This window comes from Lygodium microphyllum, chromosome 8 (assembly GCF_053477565.2).
Source record: "Lygodium microphyllum isolate KBCC chromosome 8, Lygodium_microphyllum_v1.1.10, whole genome shotgun sequence".
In the NCBI taxonomy this organism is placed as follows: domain Eukaryota; kingdom Viridiplantae; phylum Streptophyta; class Polypodiopsida; order Schizaeales; family Lygodiaceae; genus Lygodium; species Lygodium microphyllum.
Genome location: NC_141142.1, coordinates 4,370,192 through 4,392,996, shown reverse-complemented (window position 1 = coordinate 4,392,996; position 22,805 = coordinate 4,370,192). Strand labels below are relative to the sequence as shown.

The 22,805-nt window shown below is 41.5% G+C and overlaps 1 protein-coding gene across 1 annotated transcript; it reads left to right on the top strand.

The window, feature by feature from the left end:
- The first annotated feature begins 2,372 nt into the window (after positions 1 to 2,372).
- On the top strand, positions 2,373 to 20,875 carry LOC148031917 (cytochrome P450 CYP72A616-like). The gene is made up of 5 exons (XM_087682507.1): positions 2,373 to 2,732; positions 14,681 to 14,904; positions 19,108 to 19,376; positions 19,705 to 20,074; positions 20,158 to 20,875. The coding sequence occupies exons 1-5, from the start codon at positions 2,444 to 2,446 to the stop codon at positions 20,584 to 20,586; spliced, it is 1,581 nt and encodes a 526-aa protein (XP_087538633.1). The 5' UTR covers positions 2,373 to 2,443; the 3' UTR covers positions 20,587 to 20,875.
- The last annotated feature ends 1,930 nt before the right edge of the window (positions 20,876 to 22,805 follow it).

The following is a 22,805-nucleotide window of genomic DNA, read 5'->3' as shown; positions in this document are numbered from 1 at the left end:
TGAACAATGATATTCTTATCGTAAAGGGGCACCAACATTTGGGGCCTATCATGCATCTTTTGTTTATTTGCTAATGTACTTTATGTGTGCAAGCTAGTTTATGTTTAGTGCCCTCCTTTAGATTTTTTCTTTAGGTCAGTTTCATGGTTTTGTTGGGACATTGCCAACTTTCTTAGTAGGCAAGGTCTTTTGGGCTAGGTTTGAGGTTTAGCACACATTTTCTAAAGTTTATAACCGATGTACAACAATGTGTTTAAATTTTTTTTAGCAAGATGCCACTAAGGAACATGATGAAAGTCATGAGGAATTGTTATGTGTGGTGGAGGGCACAAATTGCAAAGTGCTAGGTTTTTGAAAGACCATGCTAATGTGAGACAACAGTAGGGAAATGTAATTGCAAGTGAACGTGTTCAGTTGAGCAAATATTTGGAGCTTTGTCGACTGAAGAGGGGAAAATATTGTTGGTCCTTCAATATAGATAAGTTGAGATCTATAGTATGTCCTACTTCAGGATTGAATATGATCAAGGTACAAGTCCTTATGTTTTTTTTTTTGTAAGTTGGGTATAAATGCTTATGCAAGTATTATGTATCGTATTTTTGGGACAATTGTGGATTGGGATATATGTAATGACGTGTTTATGATAGTAGGTCATTTGTTTTACATATGAGTGTATTTGGTTTGGTATAGAGACTATAGGGTATTGAGCATTTGTTTACTAGGAATGTTTTCTAAGGTATTAGATGTGTCACCCATGTGGAGCTAATCAAATGGCTATAAGGGTAGGGCTTGTGAAGCAACATGGGTCTCTAGGATGGCTACAGCCATAGGTCTTTGAAGTAGCTATTATGGGTGATTAAGGCATCTAGTGGAGCATAGTGTTTGAGAAACCATTATAATGGGACATGTGTATCCATGCATGGTTTGTCTTTCACTCTTGAAGAACAACCAATACATGCGAGTCATTGTGATGTAACACTTTTGTTATACACGGTATCTTTGCTTGTGGATCTATTGCTATGGTTTTTCAAATGCACTTGAGGATATTGCTTCCATTTGCGTTGTTGGTGAATGCATGTTTTGCACTAAACATGTCTTAAGGTTTCATAATCTTGTAGGCTTCAGTCATGGACTTGTGTTGAGGGCTTTTGCATAGGTGGGTTGATTGTTTTGGTGCATCTAATTTGCTTGGGCTTGGAGGACAATCACATAGCTAATATGGGAAGGGGAGAATCTCTCATTCTGGCAACTTTGTGTGTTGGGACGTATAGTAAGGCAAGCATATGCCATACTAAGTTTGATAGGATTGAGTGGCAAATGCACGATCATCTTTGGTGTTAAAGATATTGTAGTGTGTAGTCGAACGGCATTAAGGTATTGAGGCTACTGAGAAAGTAGTTAAGACTTTCTTTAGCGAGCATCGAGACAAGAGATGAATGCTGTTGTAAGAGAATGGCATTGCTTGAAGGAACCTATTGGGCTTGTTGCATCATTTTGTCTTCTATAAACAATGAGCTTTGAGACTTGTATAATGACATTGTAGACATTTGCATTTTTACAATAATGCTTGGCTATTTACCTATTCAATGAGTACTTGGGGAAAATTAAGCAAACCTAAAAGTTGAGGATTTAGCAAACCTAAAACACCAACTTCGTGCTTACTTGGCGAAAATTAAGAGTACCCATTGGATCTTCAAACTTTTTTGTAAGAAACTTGATAAGTTTAAAAAAAAAAAAAAAAGGACTGCTGTGAATATCTTTATATATAATGGAACCTTTTGTCTTCCAAGCATTAAATTAAAAACGGTAACAATTGTCGCGACTCGCAAATGCGGCACCGATCATGAAAATTTCTTTATATATAATGGAATGGAACGTTTTGTCTTCCAAGCATTAAACAAGGAGAACAATTGTCACACATGCGGCACCGATTGTGAAAATTTCTTTTTCTTTATATATATGTAATGGAACGTTTTGTCTTCCAAGCATTAAAAAACGATAACAATTGTCGCATGTGGGGCAGCGATCATGAAACACTCCGATAGGTGGCTCGCTTTGATTTTTGTATTTCCAAATTCCCCCCCGTCGCCCAGAGGGAGGTATTCAGCAAGCGAAGATATTTTAATCGAAATCATCACCAGCTGCGCAGATTTTCAACGTTGAAAAAGCGACTGCACGCTTAACGACATGCATGAGTAGAGACGGTGCGAGTCCGCGTGCACGGATGGAATTGGTTTTTAATGCATCCACGATTGAGAGAGAGTACGGACCGTTGCTTGATTGGACCAGCAATGATGGCTGGCAAGTGGCCACAAATTACAATTAGTTGATTGTTATTCGTAATCATAATAATAATGATGTCGTGCTGCGCACGGACGTGCAAGCTAGCACATTTATTGTTGAATCGTGGTAATGCTCCTGGTAGCGGGCACAGGCCTGAGCTATGGAGGAGGGCGCGGCGGCCGTGTTGCTGGCTAGTGTCGGGCTGTTGCTGGTAGGGTTCGTGGCCCAGAGTCTGTGCAGAACGTTATGGTGGGAGCCATTGAGCATCAGGAGAGCCTTGGAGGGGCAAGGCGTCACGTGCCTGCCGTATCGGTTGCTGGTGGGGAACCTGCCGGAGATTTCCAGAATGTTCGAGGCCGCCCGCTCGTCTCCTCCTGAGCTGCCACACGGCTGCCACGACATCGCCCCTCGCATCTTGCCCCATTACTGTCGGTGGAAGAAAGAGCTCGGTACGCATCATTGAATCCCTCTTCTACCCTCTCAGTTATTCTGAGAACATTCATGGCGTATATTCACATTTCCTTTGAGGCCGAACTTCTGTGGGTTCGTCCTCTTTCGAGTAGGGAAGCTTGACCTGACCATCATGCATTATGATATCCTCTCTCACCATACATGAACATAAATCCTCCAAAAACTTGAGAAGGGCACCACCATAAGGCAAGAAGGCAAGAGACAAGACATGGCGCTTTAGGAAAGCTTCGAGGAGAGATGAGACAAGGGCCTAGCCATCTTGTCAATTAGGAAGTAAGGACATCTAAAGTCGCTTAAAGGACTATATGTAAAAGTTGAGGGTCTGTATGAATAGAAATCCGAGTCGATGTATACACTAAAAGGAGTGGGTTGAGGGATATTAAAGGAGTGTTTTATTCTTTGATGGATCCCAGATACAGCAACGAGCCCAACTTGATGCTAGATGAAGAGGCTTAGATGCAAGAATGAGCTGACCAAAGTGCGAGGCAGAAGTGCACAGGCAAAAATGCAGCTGTTCTGGCAGATAAAATGGTGTAATTGGCTGATTTTGAGAGTAGCACCAGCAGGTGACCTCTTGGGTAGCAAAAATACAGATGTATGGGCAGTTGCGGCAGCTCCAAGGTAGTGACCGGCAAGGTGTCGTTGTCCAAGGCTATCGTAGGCAGCAGGGCAGCAAAATGCAGCACAGTGTTGACTGTTGGAGAGGAGTAAACAGCATGCGAGGGACAGCAGCTGCAACTCCTCTCTAGATGCTGTCATGAGGGGAAAGATGAACAGAATAAGGTTGCGAGAGTGCTGAGAGCTAATGGCCATGATGACAAAGTTGATGCTGATGGTTGTGGCGGGAAAAATGAAGAATTTAGGATGGAAAATGTTACCAGCCATGGATCCCTTATAGAGACTGACATCTTAGGGTCCTTAGCCTATGTGCATGTGCACCTCACATTTGCACATTTGATTATTACTTAATCAAATGCTAAGCAAAGCACTAAATTTTCACTTCCTCGTGACACGGTTGGCCCTAAAAATTGGTGCTTGTTGTGGTATTTTTTTAGCTTCTATTAAAATTGGATGAAGTACATTGACATTTAGCGTCAATCTCCTTCATTATTTAATGTCTCTTGTTGTAAAATTTCCTTCACTATTCAATGTCTCTTGTTGTAAAAAATGACTAGCAAGCCTTTAAACTGATTTGCTCCTTGATCCAATAGGGGATTGGCCTCTAATTGACCATTGGCTAGTCATAATGAGCCCCAAATCCAATTAGGATGTCTAGTTTCTTGAAATCTGGCAATTCCTCGAATTCAAGCCGTTGATTTGAAGTACTAAGTCTTCAATTTCCTAGCATGAGACTTGAGGTGGTTGCTAAATCCTAATTTTTGTAAGTTAGGGTTTATAGTAGCAAAGACATAGTTGCTCTTCATTAGGGCTTGAAAATGGTTGAAATCTATAGAGGGATCTCTTGTAGAGGAGAAAAAAAAGTTGAGAAGAGAGATTTCCATTTTTTGTTGCAAGAAAGTGTTAGAAGTGATTTGGGCTATTCCCCTCTCAACGGTGAAGCTTATCCCCATCATCTCATTGGTTGACCCTTGCCTCCTCATCCTTCGAGGATTCATATCTAGTATTCAGAGTTTGCATTGATTTGGTACTGCGAGACTAGCTGCTGTCTGCTACTATGAAACAACATTGAAGGTTGTTGCCCAGTAGCTTGGAGGCCTTAGATGGATGTCACCTAGCCCTAGATGGAATCTCTAGCTATTGCCCTTCTTGTTATTTGTTGCTTATTGTAGGAGCTTTCTTGGCTGGCTGGAAATGGCTAAAACCTAATGGTACATGCTTGGACAACACTCTCTCCTTGTCTCTCAACCTCCTTCCTTCACTTGCATGGGAAAGTTTTGACAAGTGGCAGCTTGTTTTGCCACTTGGCAGCGTTTTAAGTGAATTAATAATTCTGAAAATTAATTTCAGCCTTTGTTCTTGTCTAAAAAAATTAAATGTACCCCTCCACAATTAAATTGGCTCGGCCATTTTGACTCCCATGTGGTCCTTTGTATAATTGGATCCTCGCCTTAATTAATTAATTAAGGCCTAGTTTCTAGTGTTACCACTGACACTTATTGGCCAAATAAATGGCCTAGGCCTAAAATGACACCAAGCACACCATCTAGTACCTAACTAGTATAAGTTATTACAATTTTTGTCTTCACCTACTAACTTCTTGGGGACCTTCACTTGTCATTGTGACTTAACTAACTTGTATAATATATGCACCTCACATTTGCACATTTAATTAACAACTAAATTAAATGCTAAGCAAAGCATAAAAAATTCATGTCCTTGTAACAGCCAAACACTTGGTGAAAATTTCCAGCCATCTATAACTAAAAGATAATACACAAAAAGAATCGAAAACTATTGTCAGAAACTCATTGAATGCATCCATTACTTGAATATCACAAATGTTTTGATCAATCAACCATAGTAAAGTATAGATTGAGCATAAGCCATGGTGGAACCATCAATGGCATCATATAACAAACTATTGTCAATAAAAACCAGTTGAATACCATTGATAAATGATGATCATCCCTTGTAAACCGACAAGTGGTAACTAACCTCTAATGCTCATACTCGGGAATGGAAGTTGCCTAGCTAATTTAATTATTGGCTAGTCAGATTATTTTGCAGGGGACCGAAATAATTATTAGATTAATTTTCAGTATTTAAAGACTGAAAATTAACATCTAATTATGGATAATGCTGGAAAAACCATTTGGGAAGGCTGTCACTTGTAAAAAATGCCCATGCAAGATTGAATAACATCTTTAGAGGCTGGAGAGACGTATTTTTAGTATATTGAGCCTGCAAGAGAGAGGGAGGAGATGTTGGTGGTTTGATTTGTAGCCATTGGAGGGCATTCTGAGGCAGCTAGGGGCAGGAGAAGACCAATCAACAATAGGTGACAGCATCTACAGGCTGATGAGATAGGGTAATAGTAGTAAATGACTGATTTTCTTCAATTCTTTGCATTTACAAGTTGTTGAGATAGGGCAGTAGCAGTAAATGATAGACTTTCTTCAATTCTTCGCGAAGTAAGTCTGAATTTTCTCTCTTCTCAGCATTCTCTCTCATCTCCCAGTCAATCTGAATTTTCTCTCTTCTCAGCATTCTCTCTCATCTTTCAGTCTTTCTACAACCTTGCTCCGAAGATTACGGCATTGAGATCACCACAGGTTGAGAAATTTCAGATTTTGCTGCTGTGAATCCTAATCTACAGCATAAATTAGGATTTAGCAGGAGCCTCGAGAAATGTGCCAAAAATTGAAAGCTTCAAGACTTGTATTCAACAGGGCTAAAGCTGTTTTTAGCCTATTCAAGTGGAGGGACAAGCAAATCATTGAATTTGGGGCATTTTCCATCTTCATCAAAGTGGATGAAGGCCAATTGATTGCTCGAATCAAGGGGCAAATCAGATTGAAGACTTGTTGGTCATTTTGGACAGCAAGGGGAGTTGGAATACCAAAAGGAATTGGGAGAATCCCATTGTACATCAACTTTTTCTTCAATTAAGTTAAATAAATACCGAAAGGGGCACCAGTTTTGGGGCCAACAGGGTGTCCAATGCCCAAGATTATATGATAAAGTGTGCATTTCAGTTTTGTGAATTTGTTAATTGCTGTAAATAGTGCTTAATCAGGTTATTTACCACCCTATCTATCGCCCTATCCGAGGAGCAAGGTTGGTTACATGATTCCGTGGTTGGGACACCACTAATTCCTTGATTTTGTGGGTCCGAGTCACTTGATTGCAAGCCAAAGCTTTGTGCTAGTGATGATTTTTAATCTCAGCTGAGCAATTACAGTAATATGTCTTCATATAGTGAGATGGACTTAAGCAGTGATGATGCCTCTTAGTATGAACATTCACACGGGAATGAAGGAAGTGCAATGCCTGACTTTGGACAAGGCTCAGACCATGGACAACAAGTTGAAGATGATTAGCAAAGTGAATAGGAATTTGATGACCAGTTCAAGAATCGGATGAGGAGAGCAGCAAATCTCTTTGCTGAATTGGCAAAGGATTCTTAATTTACTCGATTTTTGAATGTTCCAAAGAAGGACAGCAAATGCAAGAAGAAGAAGTTGTCTTCTACACCTTTGGGACAGTAAGATGCACCAAAGATAACGCCAAACCCTTCATTTTAAGCTCCCAAAGATGCTAATGAAATAAAATAGTTGGTACCTACAAGGCAAGGAATGCAAATGCAAGGCCATCATGGGAGTGCCAATCCAATGGATTTTGGACAGCCGGGTATGTATGCTATGATGGGGTAGCCAGGATATTTTGGTGGAAGCATGATTTTTCATGCTATGGTTGGACAAGGACCACACACGGGAATGTATGGCACAAATCCCTATGGTATGCAACAACCAATGCATGGTGTGCAAGGCCCAATGTATTCGGGTATGGTTGGAAATATGCAAAACCCTATGTATGGCAGCATTGGTTCGATGCGTGGGGCACAAAGTAGCATGTTTGGTACTGCAATCCTTCCATTTGCAGACAGATAGTCAGTCTAAGAAAGCAAATTCCATAGTGTTAGATCTTTTGAGGTGCTATGTTTCAGACCACAAGACACAATGGGAGCAGTATTTGCCCTTGGTTGAGCTTGCTTACAACAACACCATGCATAGTTCTACGGGCAAAGCTCCATTTGAGGTGGTTGAGGGTGGTGAGAAGATACCACCTATTCTGCAAACTAAGGATAAGATCTTTGAGATTGATTGTTATGTGGAAAACTTGGATGTAGCCTATCAAAGATAAAATATGCACTTCAGAGATTGCAAGAAAAGCAATAGAGGATATCTGATCGCCACAGACGTCCTTTGCAGTTTGCAGAGGGTGATTATGCATTGCCGCATTTTGAAAAGGCAATGTTGAAAAAGATGAAAGGAAGAGAAAGATTCGAACTTGAGTATGAGATACTATGGGCCCTTCCAAGTGTTGGAGAAGATCAACAAAGTGGCATATTGGCTGAAATTAACTCCACATTGCCAGATACACAATGCCTTTCATGTTAGTTTGTTGGGGCCTTTTCATAGTGATGTGTCAAAGGATATGTTTGCTGAAATTCAGCCTGAGATTGAGGAGTTGGATGAGATTTTGATACTTCAACAGATTTTAGCACATAAGGAAAAAAAGATCCAAGGTAAAGCTTCTAGGAGATACTTGGTGAAATTTCAAAATTATTCACCAACAGTTGGTGATACTACAGAAGTGGAATTTAATGGTACCTAACTCCAATTTGATGGTCAAAGATGGCGCAGAGATACTCGAAAATGGAAGTTGCCTAGCCAATTTAATTATTGGCAAGTCAGATTATTTTTCAAAGTATTGAAATAATTATTAGATTAATTTTTAGTATTTCAAGAGCGAAAATTAATATTTAATTATGGATACTGTTGGTAAAACCATTTGGGAAGGTTGCCACTTGTCAAAAATGCCCATGCAAGACTGAAAAACGTCTTTAGAGGTTGGAGAGGCATTTTTAGTATATTTAGCCTGCAAGAGAGAGGGAGGAGATGTCGCTGGTCTGATTTGCAGCCATTGGAGGACCTTCTGAGGTAGCTAGGGGCAGGAGAAGACCAATCAACAGCAGCTGATAGCATCTACAGGCTGTTGAGATAGGGCAGCAACAGTAAATGACCGATTTTCTTCGATTCTTTATATCTACAAGCTGTTGAGACAGGGAAGCAGCAGTAAATGATAGATTTTCTTCAGTTCTTTGCGAAGGTCTAAATTTTCTCTCCTTAGCATTCTCTCTCATCTCCCAGCTTTTCTATAACCTTACTCTGAAGATTATAGCATTGAGATTACCAAAGGTTGAGAAATTTCAGATTTCTCTGTTGTAAACCCTAATTTGGAGTAGAAATTAGGGTTTAGCAGCAGCCTCAAGAAGCGTTTTAGAAATTGAAAGCTCTAAGACTTGGATTCAACAGGGCTGAAGCTGTATTTAGCCTATTCAAGTGGAGGGACCAGCAAATGATTGAATTTGGGGTATTTTCCATCTCCATCAAAGCGGGTGAATGCCAATTGATTGCCCAAATCAAGGGGCAAATCAAATTGAAGACTTGTTGGTCATTTTGGACAGCAAGGGGAGTTGGAATACCGAAAGGGATTGGGATAATTCCATCGTACATCAACTTCTTCTTCAATTAAGTTAAATAATTACCGAAAGGGGTGCCAATTTTGGGGCCAACAGGGTGTCCAATGTCCAAGATTATATGGTAAAGTATGCATTTCGGTTTTGTGAATTTGTTAATTGCATAGAAACATGAAACGGGGAACGGGAACGGGAACGGGGAATGGGGACGGGGACGGGGACGGAGACGGGAACGCTAAACCTAGGTAACGGGGACGTGGGAACGGGAACGGCATTTAAAAAATCAAAATTCATGAAAAAAAATTAATATTTCACTCATAATCCATGTGGACTCTGGAGCGTTAAAACTTAAAACCAAGGTATATAATCCACAAGGACAAATCATTTTAAGTTTTAACTTTAAGATATCATGCATTCAGCCTGTCCATAGCCTCATATACCTTGCCAATGCAAGGTTGCATAGCATCCATAACCCTCAATAAATGTACAATGGGTGATACCATAGCATCTATCAGCTTTACATCATCCTAGAAAGTGGAGTTATTTGCATTCTCCAAGCATAAGATACCTGTAGGAGTATCTGCCAATGTTGATGAGGTAAACTCATCACTAAGAAACAATTGCCTCAAGGCACCACTGCATTCTCTTAACTTGCCTAGCATCAAGAAGTTAAAGGCAAATCTGGTATCGGAGTATTTTAAAAGTGTCTTTTTCGACCGCAAAGAGAAGTGATGGCGAAGAAATTGGTGATTCAAAACAAAGCTAACCATTTGAGCTCCTTGCTCTATGACAGGTGCAATCCATGACAGGTTACCAATATCCTTTAGTAGGTTGTTCAAGCAATGAGCCATACAATATGAAACTGTGATATGTGGATAATATCCCTGAATAATAGCACCTGCTGCCCTATTTGCAGGCTCTCCATCTGCAACAAATTCCACAACATGCTCTGGGCCAATAAGCTCAACACTTGTAACCCACTCTGTTGCATGTACATCTGCTGACTTTCCTGTCCCCGATGCATCATGTGAAGATATAAAATACATTTCCCCAGGAGAATAAGCAACCATACCATGAATGGATCGCTTGCGTGTATCACTCCAACCATCAGCAATCAAGGAAACTCCATTTTTAGCCCGCATGCTCTTTCTAGTCACTGTTGCTTGCTCAACAAGGCGCTTTTCCTTGTCGAGCAAAGTGGTGCGTAAGGTCTCTGATGATGGAGGTACATACGAAGGGCCATACTCACCAATCTTCTTGCACATCAATTTAAAATACTCTGACCTGGCTGCACGAAATTGAATGTGGTCATGATAAAAAAAGCCTGCCATTGATGTATCCATCTCTTCCTTCTTCTTGGGATCCCAACTAGCATCAAGTGTGCTTTGCCTACGTGCAACATGTGGCGTTGCTGATGCCATGGCCGATGCAATGCCTGTAGTAGGTGTGGAGGTAGCACTTCCTGATACTGGATTTGCTCTAGATACATCTGATGGGGATGGTGTCACAAAAGTTGCAGGGTCAACTGCAACACGTCGTGGTCTAGATGCAAGATAAGCTTGTTGACCTGCTACACGGTCACGAAGCTCCCTTTGCTTCTCCAATGTCACATTTGGACAAAACTGCACCTCTGAATTTGGCTCATGTAGGAGATGAGCTCGGACTTGATTATGCATAAATATTAAAATTTAAAATGGAACAAGTGGCAATTGGTAGTCCATATTCTAATATTTAAGTAACTTTGAAAAATTAAAATCAATAAAAATTTGAAATACAAATGCTCGGCTCAATGGATTACCTTGTTTGCTCCACTAATTCGCTTGTATGGGTAAAGCTTGCAAGTCCATGGTCGAGATCCTCCACCACTCAAAAGGTGGTCAGCATTTACTTATTCCCACCATGACCAATCATCAGACCTTCCTTGACCACCAACCCGACGAGTGGGGCGGGAAGATGAAGCCATTTATGATTTCAGGCTGAAAATTGAAGGCCTCAGGTTCAAGAGTCGAGAGAAGGAAAAATTGAAGGCTGAAAATTGATTATTGAAGGCTCGAGAGAAGGGAGAAGGCTCAAGAGTCAAGACTCACTCAAGAGTCGAGAGAGAAGGGAAAGGGAGAGAAGGGAGAAGAAGAAGAAGGTTCATGGAAGAAGGAAGAAGAGAAGGGAGAAGTGAAGAGAAGGTAGAAGGAAGAAGAGAAGGAAGAGAAGAAAGAGAAAGAAGAGAAAGAAGAAGAAGGAAGAGAAGGAAGAGGTTGGAGGTGGGAGGAGAAAGAAGAGAAAGAAGAAGAAGGAAGAGAGGGAAGAGAAGGAAGAGAAGAAAGAAGAAGAAGGAAGAGAAAGAAGGTGGCTGGGCCCTGGGGCCTGGAGGCAGGATGCAGGCGGGTCTCGCGAGCAGAATGCAGGGCCTCAGGCGGAAGCAGGCGGGAGCAGGAGAACTGGGCCAGGCGGGAGCAGGCGGGACGCAGGAGAACTGGGTGCAGGCGGAAACTGGGCTCGGGCGACCCGTAGGTAATTTTGCCACGTGGCGTTCCCTGTCCCGTTTCAGACAGGGAACATAGCAGGGAACCTGTTTGAAACGGGACAGGGAATGTTCCATCATTTGGAAACGCGGTCCGTGACGGATACATGCCGGGGACGGCGATTCCACGTGCAGGGGGGCCGTTCCGACCGTTTCTTGTCACTATGGTTAATTGCTGTAAATAGTGCTTAATCAGGTTATTTACCATCCTATTCGAGGAGGAAGGTTTGTTACAAGTACATTGAATAGTGATCCCATGGTAAGCATATAATCAGTAACAATACCTTGGGTGCATGCAGAATACATTTGAGATCCACCATACACTAGAGCTATTCATCACTAGAGGAGTGGAAGTGCTACCTTCTATACTCTATTTAGAAGTGGTAAACATCACATTGAATTCACTTCTCTTGGATTCCACACCTCTTTGATGTTGTCTTTGGGGGGAGGGGAGGGGGGAGATGTTGTCTTTTTGGGGGGGGGGGGGGGAGAAAGCACCCCTGTATGTTTGTGGAATTGGGGATCCTCTTGCTACAAGAGAAATAAACTTGGAAGAATGTTGCATTGCGTTCAAGTGATATGGCTATGCTCTCAAAGTACAAAGACAAAGGGAAGATTAGGTAGAATGTGAAAAATCAACAAAAGGCTGATGTTGGACAGCCATGAAATAAGGTTGCCCAAGACACAAAAAGTCCAAGAAAAAGGGGAAATGTCATTATAGCAAAAAGCCCGGTCATTATATTAATGAATGCAGGAAGTGATTGGCCAAAGACGACTCGGGTTTGGTTGTTTAGGAGACATCAACGAGCAAATCTTTTGATGCTTCAACCAACTTTATAGAGAACTATGCATTTCTTTCATGCAATTTTGACTTTTTGATGGTTGATTCAGCATTTCTTTCATGGTATTTTGACAGTGGAGCATTGAGGCATATCACTTCTAGGAAGTCTCTCTTCACATCTTTGCATTTAGACCTTGCAAGGAAGCATGCTACTTGTGTGAATAGTAGTAGTTATGATGTATGTGGCATTGGTTCAAGTCAGGAGTGTTGTTGTAGATGGTTCATATTTCATGCATCTAGATGTTTTGTTCGTGCCTGACATCACAAAAAAATTGTTAGCTATATTTGCTTTTAATAAGCATGGCTTTCAGATCATCTTTGAAGATGACAAATGCATTGTGAGAGAGAGAGATGGATTATGAACTCAGGCTATCTGGCACCTTGTATAAATGTCTCTTTTTGTTGGATATGTATGATAGATGGTTTCATAATACCTTGGGATTTAGTGTTCTTTCGCTTGCAATGGAGAATGTGGAGCTATGGCATGTTTGCTATGGATATATGAGTTTTGGCAATCTGATAACCCTTCAACGGTGTTAGATGGTAGATGCATTGCCGCTAGTGGAGATGCCAGCTTTCCAATTCTTGTGGGGGATATATTTTGGGCAAAATGTACAGGTTTGCTTTAAAAAAGGATGGTGTAGTATGTGCGGTCCGCAAAATGCAGCTTATACACTTAGATGTTTGTGGTCCCATGAGGACACGTGCACTTGGGGGTTATCTTTATTTTGTTACCTTTATTGATGACTACTTTGATATACACGGGTGTATAGACTGAAAGCAAATTTGATGAGTTTATGCATTTTAAACATCTTATTGCAAAGCTTGAGGCTAAAATTGGCTTGAAGGTGCAAACACTTCGCACGGATAGAGGGGTGGGGGAGGGAGTACATGTCTCATGCTTTTAAGACAATTTTACTTGAAAAGGGCATCATGCATTAAGCCACAGTTAGAATGACACCTTACCAAAATGGTGTTTCTGAAAGGAAGAATTGGACACTTAGGTATATGTATAGTCCACAAACCATATACATTGGCAACCTGTTAAGTGGATCTTTAGATATTTGCGAGGTACTGAGCCACATGCATTATTATTTCCTAGGGGGTAGACTTGCATCTATAGGCTTACAGTGATGCAAATTGGGGTGGTGGTTTAGATACTAGGCAGGCTTACAGTGATGCAAATTGGGGTGGTGGTTTAGATACTAGGCAGGCTACTAATGGACACTAATTCTTTTCTGGGCTGCTCATGCATTTCATAGCTAAGTAAGAAACAGTCTACAGTGGCTACCTTGTCTTGTGAGACTTAAGTATAGGGCATCCTTCATAGCAATAGTGGAATGTGGGTGGCTGCACAGATTGTTAGCTGATCTACATATACCATTCAAGGGTTCTACATCCATTCTTTTTGATAGTCAGAGTGCTATTGCACTAGCACGAAATCCTATGTTTCATGCTCTCACGAAACGCATTGAGGCACATTATCACTATGTGAGAGAGAAATGCTACGTAGGAGAGATCAACTTGGTGTATATGCCCACATAGGAAAATGTTGCAGACATTTTCACCAAAGCATTACCACATGAGAAATTTGAGGCTTTTCGAAAGTCCTTGAACTTATTACCCTTTGGTGATTGATCATCCTTGTACATCATCACATCGGCATTGTAGGGGGGTGTTAGAATTTGTGAATTTTGGGTAGTGCCCATGTAATTCGTGTGGTGTGGACACTTATTGAAGTGTCAAAGTAGTGTGTGCATATCTAATGTCATTAGACATTAAAGTAGTGACACTAGGAACTAGAGTAAGTTAGCCTAACTCTAGTTCATTGGTGGAAGGCTGGTTAGGTCAACCCATGACCTAAACTAGTGTTGTACTTTCACTCTATCTTTTAGTTCAGCAAGTACACTCTACCCTCTTGCTTCAGCTCATTGGCTATCACTGTCTCTCATTTCTCTCTCCTCCATAGCTGGTACATTTCTCGCAAATTTGATGCGATTGTTGCTACTCTCTTATGCTGGTGTACTGTGGGGTCTCTCTCTCTTTTTGCTGGTGTGGTATATTTCCCACATTGTAGATTAGTAATTAAGAGGCACAATGGTGACGGTATCGCTGTGACATATTATTAGCTCTTTGCAATGCATCACGTTAACTTGGACTTGCTCCAAAGGAAAGGATCGATAAGAAGATTATCTAGGAAGAAACTTTCTGCTTTGGGGTTGTTTTTACTGCATTAGAAAATTCAATATGAAGATTGTCATGTGCACTACAAAATTGGACAAGCTTTTTGCTTTTAGCCAAAAACATTAGTCTACGTTATTCAATTGGGATGGACTTGCTAGTGACGAGTTGTACCAGTTCAGTTAGAGGTTAATAAATTCTCCTTAATCTATGATGGTTTCAGGTGATCGGTTTGTCTTTTGGATGGGTTATCAAGCTGTGCTACCTGTATCTAACCCAGAGCTTATTCGAGAAATTTTGTCCAACAAATTTGGCCATTTTAAGAAGTTCATTTTGAGACCAGAATCTAGAGATATAGTGGGTGATTCTGTTGCCTCTCTTGAAGGAGGAAGGTGGGCTCAACATAGGCGAATGGTTGGCCCAGCATTCTTTACCGACAAAATTAAGGTTCTGGATCAAGTTCTTACATCTTGATTTCTTGAAGTCCTTTTCACCCTCTTAAATTTTGGATGCAACAGTTCGTGTCCCAAGCCCTAATCAGTAATTAGTATTTCATGTTGCAGTTTAAGTGAGGATTCTGGAAGCTGAGGGTTTGAGTTTTAGTTCACCAGTTTGTCTGGATTTACAGGTTGTTTTCGCATGGCTGGGGAAAAGTTATACTGCTTGTGCTTGGCAACATGATCTAAAAAGTCACACACCAAGTACAACACATTTCTTAATTTCATCATAGGCACATTTTCTTTCTTTTGAATGGGATAAGAGGAAGTCCTTGAAATATGTACATGTCTGCTGAGTTCAGAGACAAAAGTCAGTTAACTGTCAAATCTGCAATAAAGATAGCATACTATTAGCTCAGACACAGATGGTTATGAGGGTCTTAATATTTTTACTAGGACCATAGGCACCATCTGTTACTTGTAAGATTCCCATCTACTATACTTGCAGTGATGGACTTAAAAGATTTCTTGGTACCTGCAAGTGAGTAAAGATGTAACTTATACAAGTCCACACCCAAATGCTTTGATGGGATTGTCAAAGGGAAAGGTTGCTCCAATGTCCTTGTCCATGCATTTGTCCCCTGAAAAAAGGTATCACGATTGCCTTGTTGTGAGCTTGCAGCCTAAATGTTCTATTATCCAGGTCTGAACATCATCACACCAGCTGAAGACAGAGATTGGGAGATATGAGGCCATCGCAGCAGAGAATCATACCTACCAGCTTTTGGGGACAGAGGCACACTGAGGAGCACTACATATGCCACTGTGCTGTGTATTGTGAGATTAGGGGAGATACCACTTTGTCTTCTGAGATGAGTTTGGACCATTATGGTGGATCATGGAGTACGAGGATCAGAGCTGCCTAGGGCTATTTTTGCTGGAGCTCAAATGGCACAGAGAAACCCCCTTGAGACACAGAGATGCCGCATCTTCAGGCCCTGCTGGACAGAGAGTATGTACGCTTCACATGGCTGCCACCAGACAACAGTCCTCCTTAGTGACTAGTATTATGATTGCCTTGTGAGCTTGCAGCCTCAGTGTGCTTTTGGTCAGGTCTGCACATCATCACCCAGGTAAGGACAGAGATAGGGAGATATGAGGGCATCACAGCAGAGAATCATATTTGCTAGCTTTTGGGGACAGAGATGGACTGAGGAGCACTACATTTGCCAATGTACAATATACCATGAGATTCGAGGAGATTCCATTGTCTCTTCTGAGATGGGTTTGGACCACCACAGCGGCTTATGGAATATGAGATCTGAGATGCCTAGGACTATTTCTGCTGGAGCTGATAAGGCACAGACCCTCTTAGGATGCAGTGATGCAGCACATTCAGGCCCATCTGGACAGAGAATACTCACAAATTCCTTCAGTACACCTGCCATCAAAGAGCACTCCTGTCGTCTCCTCGTTAATGACTAAACCACCGGACAGAGAGTATGTCAAAAAATGACAAAGAGACTAGAGAGATAGTAGGGTTTGTGGGGAGAAACACAAAATGTGTACGGCAAACACTGAGAGAGAATAGAAACTCAGAAACACAAGAAGAACACGGTGATGATGCGCACTCAATCATGCTATGAGAAGAAAAGCTGATACGGTGGAGCTGAAGCTCAGAAGATAATTGCACTATCCTATTTGAATCAGGCGGCAGCACCTGTGGGAATCTGCACAGTGAAGGGAGCAAAACACAGTCATCTAGGCAGTGGGCTATCGAAGTAACCACTTGAAGGTGAAGGACAACTGTCGAGGGAGCAAACCGCAGTCCTCTAATGCCGTCGAAGATGTGGAAGATGATCACCAGCTGTGGAAGGAGTGAACCGCAGTCCTCTGATGTCGGGGAGTAACGTGGGTAGCAAAACGCAAATCTTAGAGTGTCGGAGCTGTCAAACGTAGGGAGACAGCCCAGATGCTGGCGCCAAGAACCAGGTGATAATGCCAAATGTAAAGGAAGTCCCCAAGCTACAAAACGCTAATACCTGGGCTGTGTCAAACTAGAGTAGGGAAAGAAGACACTCGTCAGTTGTAGAAGGCTATCGCTAGGTGTAGGAAGCTAACGCCTGGCAAAGAGAAGGCCTCCAGATGCTAAATGCAAATGCTAGCAAGTCGCCAAGCTAATGGGACCTCACCCTAGCTCAGAGAAGAAGATGATGCTAGTTGGTGGAGATTGACTCTAGGTGGAAGAAGGCCATGAATTGCGATGTCCCCTGCAAGGGGTGTAGGCAATAGCGGCGTGAGAAGAGTGTCAGAGTGACGGAAGAAGAGGAGTCGAGAATGATTGAAGTGGTGGTGTTGACTGAAGAGGGTGGTCATGAATGAATGAAGTGATTGCCTATTTATAGGCATAAGCTGTCTAGGGTGGTGCACCATCGTGTGGCGCCATTGAGAAAGTGACCAAAATGTGGACACTAGCCTTTTTGGGGCTATCAATGCGAAAAGAAGAAAAAAAGAAAAAAAGAAAAGAAGAAAAAAAAAACAAGGAGTCATATGGATAGGCCATTCTTACGAGGAGTTGACTTGGTGCGGGCTACAACCTTGCGCTAGGCAAGATGTCCACAACTTGTGATGACCCCTTCACCCTTATCATCACTAGACCCAAGCCATTATCACTTGTCGTAGGAGATGCCAACCCATGCTCCCTTATGGCTAGGGGCAATGGAGCTAACACCCCATGATAAACCTACTTCACACTGTAGTGACAATATGACGACAACACTTTTTGGGAATAGACTTAGATTATTAGACTTAAGTTAGATCTACTTAGTAGATACATGTTTATTGTTAGGCTTAGATCTACTTAGTATGCATGATCTAGCAACCTGATTTTAGCTATTATTCCATTTTATTTTGTACTTCATGAGGAGACATTATTTGACTTGTACTACATGTTCATGTGTCACAAGTCACTTTGGTCTTTTGTAGATGTTAATATACCTTTGTGTGTGTGTGTGTGTTTTTTTTTTTTTGAAGAAGTTTGAATTAATGAATTGAAATATTTACAAAGGGCCTTCTTGCCAGCCAAGCTGACCCAAAGACAGGTAGATAACAACACATGGAGCCAAAAGGCTACTAAAAGCACATGGCTACAAGAATAGAAGAAGGGGATTATGAATCTGATACAACTAGGGTGGTGTGGATGATATCCATCCATGGAGCAACCAAATCTCGAGGACCACATCAGCTGAAACCATGGAACTAATTTTTCATAATAACAATCCTTGAACATGGCCCACATGACCTTGGATACTTCAGGCTGAATAAAAAATAAATGCATTGCATATTTGCTAAATGTGTCAAAGACCAGTCTAAGGCAGAAATTGCAAAAGACAATGCTCTGGTTGTAAAGTAACCGTGAACGGTATCTTTCTCAAAACCCAAGAACAGATGATTTTACATTGACATGTCACTGAAGTCCATACATTAGAAATGAGAATCCAGACTTGTCTAGCAACTGGGCAAGAAATGTACAGATGAACAGGAGTCTCATCACATGTAGTATAGGAGATACATCTACCACTGGAGATCTTGTGCCCACATCTCATATCCTCTGTGGGGAGACCCCTGATAAGAAGCCTCCATACAAGAATGTTCCCTTGGTAAGGAAGCTTAGACCTCCACAATTGAAGCAACTGATCACGTCACTGAGCTTTACTATCCTGAATATACTTACTTCATTTGCCAGCCACCCATCTCTAATCCTGAACCATCTTATGATAAACCTGATTGCCTGATCGTTTCAGGAAAGAGATGCCTCAAAGCTTCATGTTGAAGCTGCCTGAATCCTCATTTTAGCCTTGATATTGTTACATTTTGTCTGCCCCAGCTTTTGATGCAATACCGTCAGATGCTGATGTAAAAACAACTTCTTTCTAGCTCTAGACACAAAGCCTCCTACAGCACTTTGGGTAGGTAGCAATACATGTTTTTTAATATTTCATTGGTGTGGCATCTAGAACTTTCAACTTTGGTCTTCCTACAAGTTTTGGAAGCATCTTCCCAGTAAATTACTGATTTAATAGGAAATGGCTGCAACAATGACCAGTTGGGATAATAATGTGAAGTTGTTGGTGTAGCACATATACTTAACAGAAAGCTCTCAGGCTGGATCCTTATTACTTTTGCCTTCCTAATAAAACTACTTATTTATCAGGCAATGGCTCCAACAATGATCAGTTGTATCAGATGCATGCTGGACAAATGGGATGGATATTTTCTCGCTAATGAATCAGGCACTACACCAGCTTCAAGGAGCTTTGAGGTTAATGTGCAAGAAGAGTTCAAGATGTTGACTGCAGACATAATTGCACATACTGCTTTTGGAAGTAGTTATGAGGAAGGAAAACTTGTTTTTAAGCTACAACAAGAGCAGCAGATTTTGATTGCAAAGCTTAGACGCTCAACTTACATTCCGGGATACAGGTATGTTTTATCATGCCACACATCTTCAGATGCACAAAGTGCTACCTGGAAAGCAATCTTGATTTGGGAACAGCGTTTAGAAATTCTCAAATCACAGCCGAAATTAGACTGCCCATATGGAACTTACAAGCGGTTGAGATGCTGATTTATCACTTTACTCTGGTTTTGTGTAGCTAATTATCTTTTTGTAGGAAGCCAACTGTGAAATAACTTCTGCATGCATGTAGGACAATCAAATTATACTTGGCTGTAACCTCCCCTTTGCAAAAAGATAACCAAGTTGTGAAGAGGGATTCATACCTGCCTTCTGTCTGCTTTCTGTTTCCAGATTTTTGCCCACTCCTCAAAATCGTTATGCTAAGAGAATAAACATGCAAATACAGAAACATTTGACGAACATCATCCAAGTAAGAGTAAAGCAAGGCACTGTTGGAAATGACTTGCTGGGGGTGCTTTTGGCTGCTAATAAGAATGAGGTAACTGGATCAAAGAAAAAATTTAGCTTGACCATGGAAGAAATCATGGGTGAATGCAAGACTTTCTTCTTTGCTGGCCATGAGACTACAGCAAACCTACTAACATGGACAACAATGTTATTGGCCTGCCATCAAGAATGGCAAGAAAAGACCAGGGACGAAGTGTTGCAGATATGTGGCAAGCAGATTCCGAGTGTGGAATCACTTAACAATCTCAAAGTGGTGAGTAGCTTTGTGTGTTTTTAGTCCTATATGCTTGAACTGTATCCATTTTTAGGAATGTTCTCACAAAGTGTGATATGTAGGTTACCATGGTGCTTAATGAAGCATTGAGATTGTACCCACCTGGAACTATGCTAGTGAGACAGACAACAAAGGCCATGAAACTGGGTGATATGCTAGTGCCACCCAATGTTGTGCTTTTGATACCCACTCTTTGCTTGCACCATGACACAAGCATATGGGGTGATAGTGCACTAGAATTTGATCCTCATCGATTTGCCAATGGCATTGGAAATGCTTGTAAGGTGCCATCTGCATTCTTTCCTTTTTCTATGGGTCCTCGTATCTGTATTGGGCAAGCATTTGCATTGCTTGAAGCAAGGTTGATTCTTACCATGATGCTTCAAAGATTTAAGTTCTCTGTTTCTCCCAACTACAAACACACTCCAGGGTTACTGATCACTCTACAACCGCAGGCTGGCATGCAGATCATTTTACAGAAGCTAATATAGCGTTGCATATAATCTGGTTTCCTAGGGAACAGGCCAGCTATTGTAAAAATTCAAAACACTAGCTTCTTAAGACCTCACCTTGATCATAAGACCATGGCTTCTTCAATACTGACCACTTCTTGGTCTGGAAATGATCTCAATGTATTACCAGCAGTATGTAGACCAATTGGTTAGATGTGTCTGTTGTTGTGGGGTTTTTAGGTTCAAGCCGCTGGTCTACCTGTATGGGGTGCTGCATGGTGCCCTAACTAAATTGCGTCCCAATTATAAGGTGTTTGCTATTATGAACTCTCATGTTAATGGCTTTTGTGCAAGTTCTTCCTTGGTAGATATTTTTAGAGGCGAACAGATAATATAGTAACTAGTTATATTATGAAAGAGAAATATGTCCCAAATACAAAATAGAGAATAAGCCCAAGGAGTTTAAAATCCTGGCTAAATCTTGTCTATCCAGTTTACCTGACGAACAGAAGGAACTCAAAAACTATTTTACTTTAGATGGAATGCCAGGCCCATTGATTTCAGGGCCCTGCTGCACCTTGGCTTTCTTGGATCTGAAAAGCCATAGAGATTGCAGAGTATAGACCTGAAAAAATTCAATTAGTGTATATGATAGGCTCTGGTTCGGAACACTGTAAGCCAAAAGCAAAAGAGCATATTATCTTGATCACAACCCTGCAGTTTGAGTTTGGAAATAATCTCCTGCCAGACCTGAGATGCTACACAACCATTCCAGAAAGTGTGCTTGAGGGACTCCTCGCTGCCACAGGAACTTTCTCCATAAACCAGTGCTCCCAAAGCAACTCTCCAAGCAAAGATACAATCGTTCAGAGGCAGCTTAAGAGACCAAATGCCTATTGGCGTGTCTTTGAATTGATCTTCAGACATGATGACTTGCCAATCTTTCTTGACTCTATTTAGTTCCTTAACAGAAGAGGGAAAGACTCTCCTGATAGATTTCTTACACAGCTCTGTGGGACGATGTCATGCATCTCTAGATGACTAGAATTGCTATAGACTGTTAGTGCAGATTTGACATATTCCCAAGCAGGCTTGCAAGTGCGAGAGCAACAAGAGGCTCTTCTAAATCCTTTGAAGTGAAGACAATCATCATTCTCATTGAACCAATGACTGAATTTATCATCCCTACTTTAGCTAAGGAAATACCCCTTGAAAGAGTTATGGCCAATGGAGGGGTGCAAGACCAAGACCAGAAGACGCTATCATCAACAGCAGTTTGGGCTTGACTGAGATCATTGGATATTTAGTCCAGTCATCTAAAATATCTTTCCACAACCCTCCAGGCTTGATAAAATTAATGGCCTGCAATTTGAATAGTTCTCTCCTGTCAAGCTTCTTTTATGGACTCATAAGTCAAACTCCACAAGCATCTCTGCTCAAGGCTTGGATTGCATACAGCATTGCTTTAGAAGATCCTGTTTCACCATGAGAGACTCTTTCTTGGCATTCAAAAGCCGAAGCCCACCAGCATCAAAATTTTCCTTGAGATATTCCACGGATAAAGGGGACAGATGCCTGTCCTTATCCGGCTTGTTCCATAAAAACCTACCTATGAGAGTCCCAAATCTTTTGCAACGTAGAATTCCATTTGATTAGAGGGAGGGAGAACCTTAGGGCTGGATATACAAATAGCTTCAAGATTTTGAGTTGAACATGTGAAGGCCAGGAGGTGGATGACAAGCTGCTGATCTCCTTCCTAATTTTCTCCAAGATCCATTTGGTTCTGTCCGACTCAAGACATCTGAATGTGTTTCCCCTGGGAATAAACTTGCCTTTCTACCAAGGTTTAAGAGATGATCTTGAGTAACACTGATTAAAGATGATTTGGTGAAGTTGACTTTAAGCCCAACAGCTTTCTCATATTGCTCCAAAATTTGCATGGCAACTTCCATGCTCCTTGTTTCAGCTTGCTGGATCATCAGGAGGTCATTGGCAAAGCCTTGACCCGCCAATCGCTTGTTTTAATACTTGATGCCTTGCAGGTGGCCATCAGTGACACAATTATCTATTAAACAGAATAAAGGGTGTGTAGCAAACAACAGAGGACTTAGTGGGCATCCCTGTTGAACACCTCCGAACTTGAATTGGCTTGAGCAAAAGTGCCATTGATTGACACAAAGGATTCAGCATTAGCCCCGATCATGAATGGGAGCGTTGCTATTTTCCTATCAAAACCCATTTTCAACATGACTTCCTCC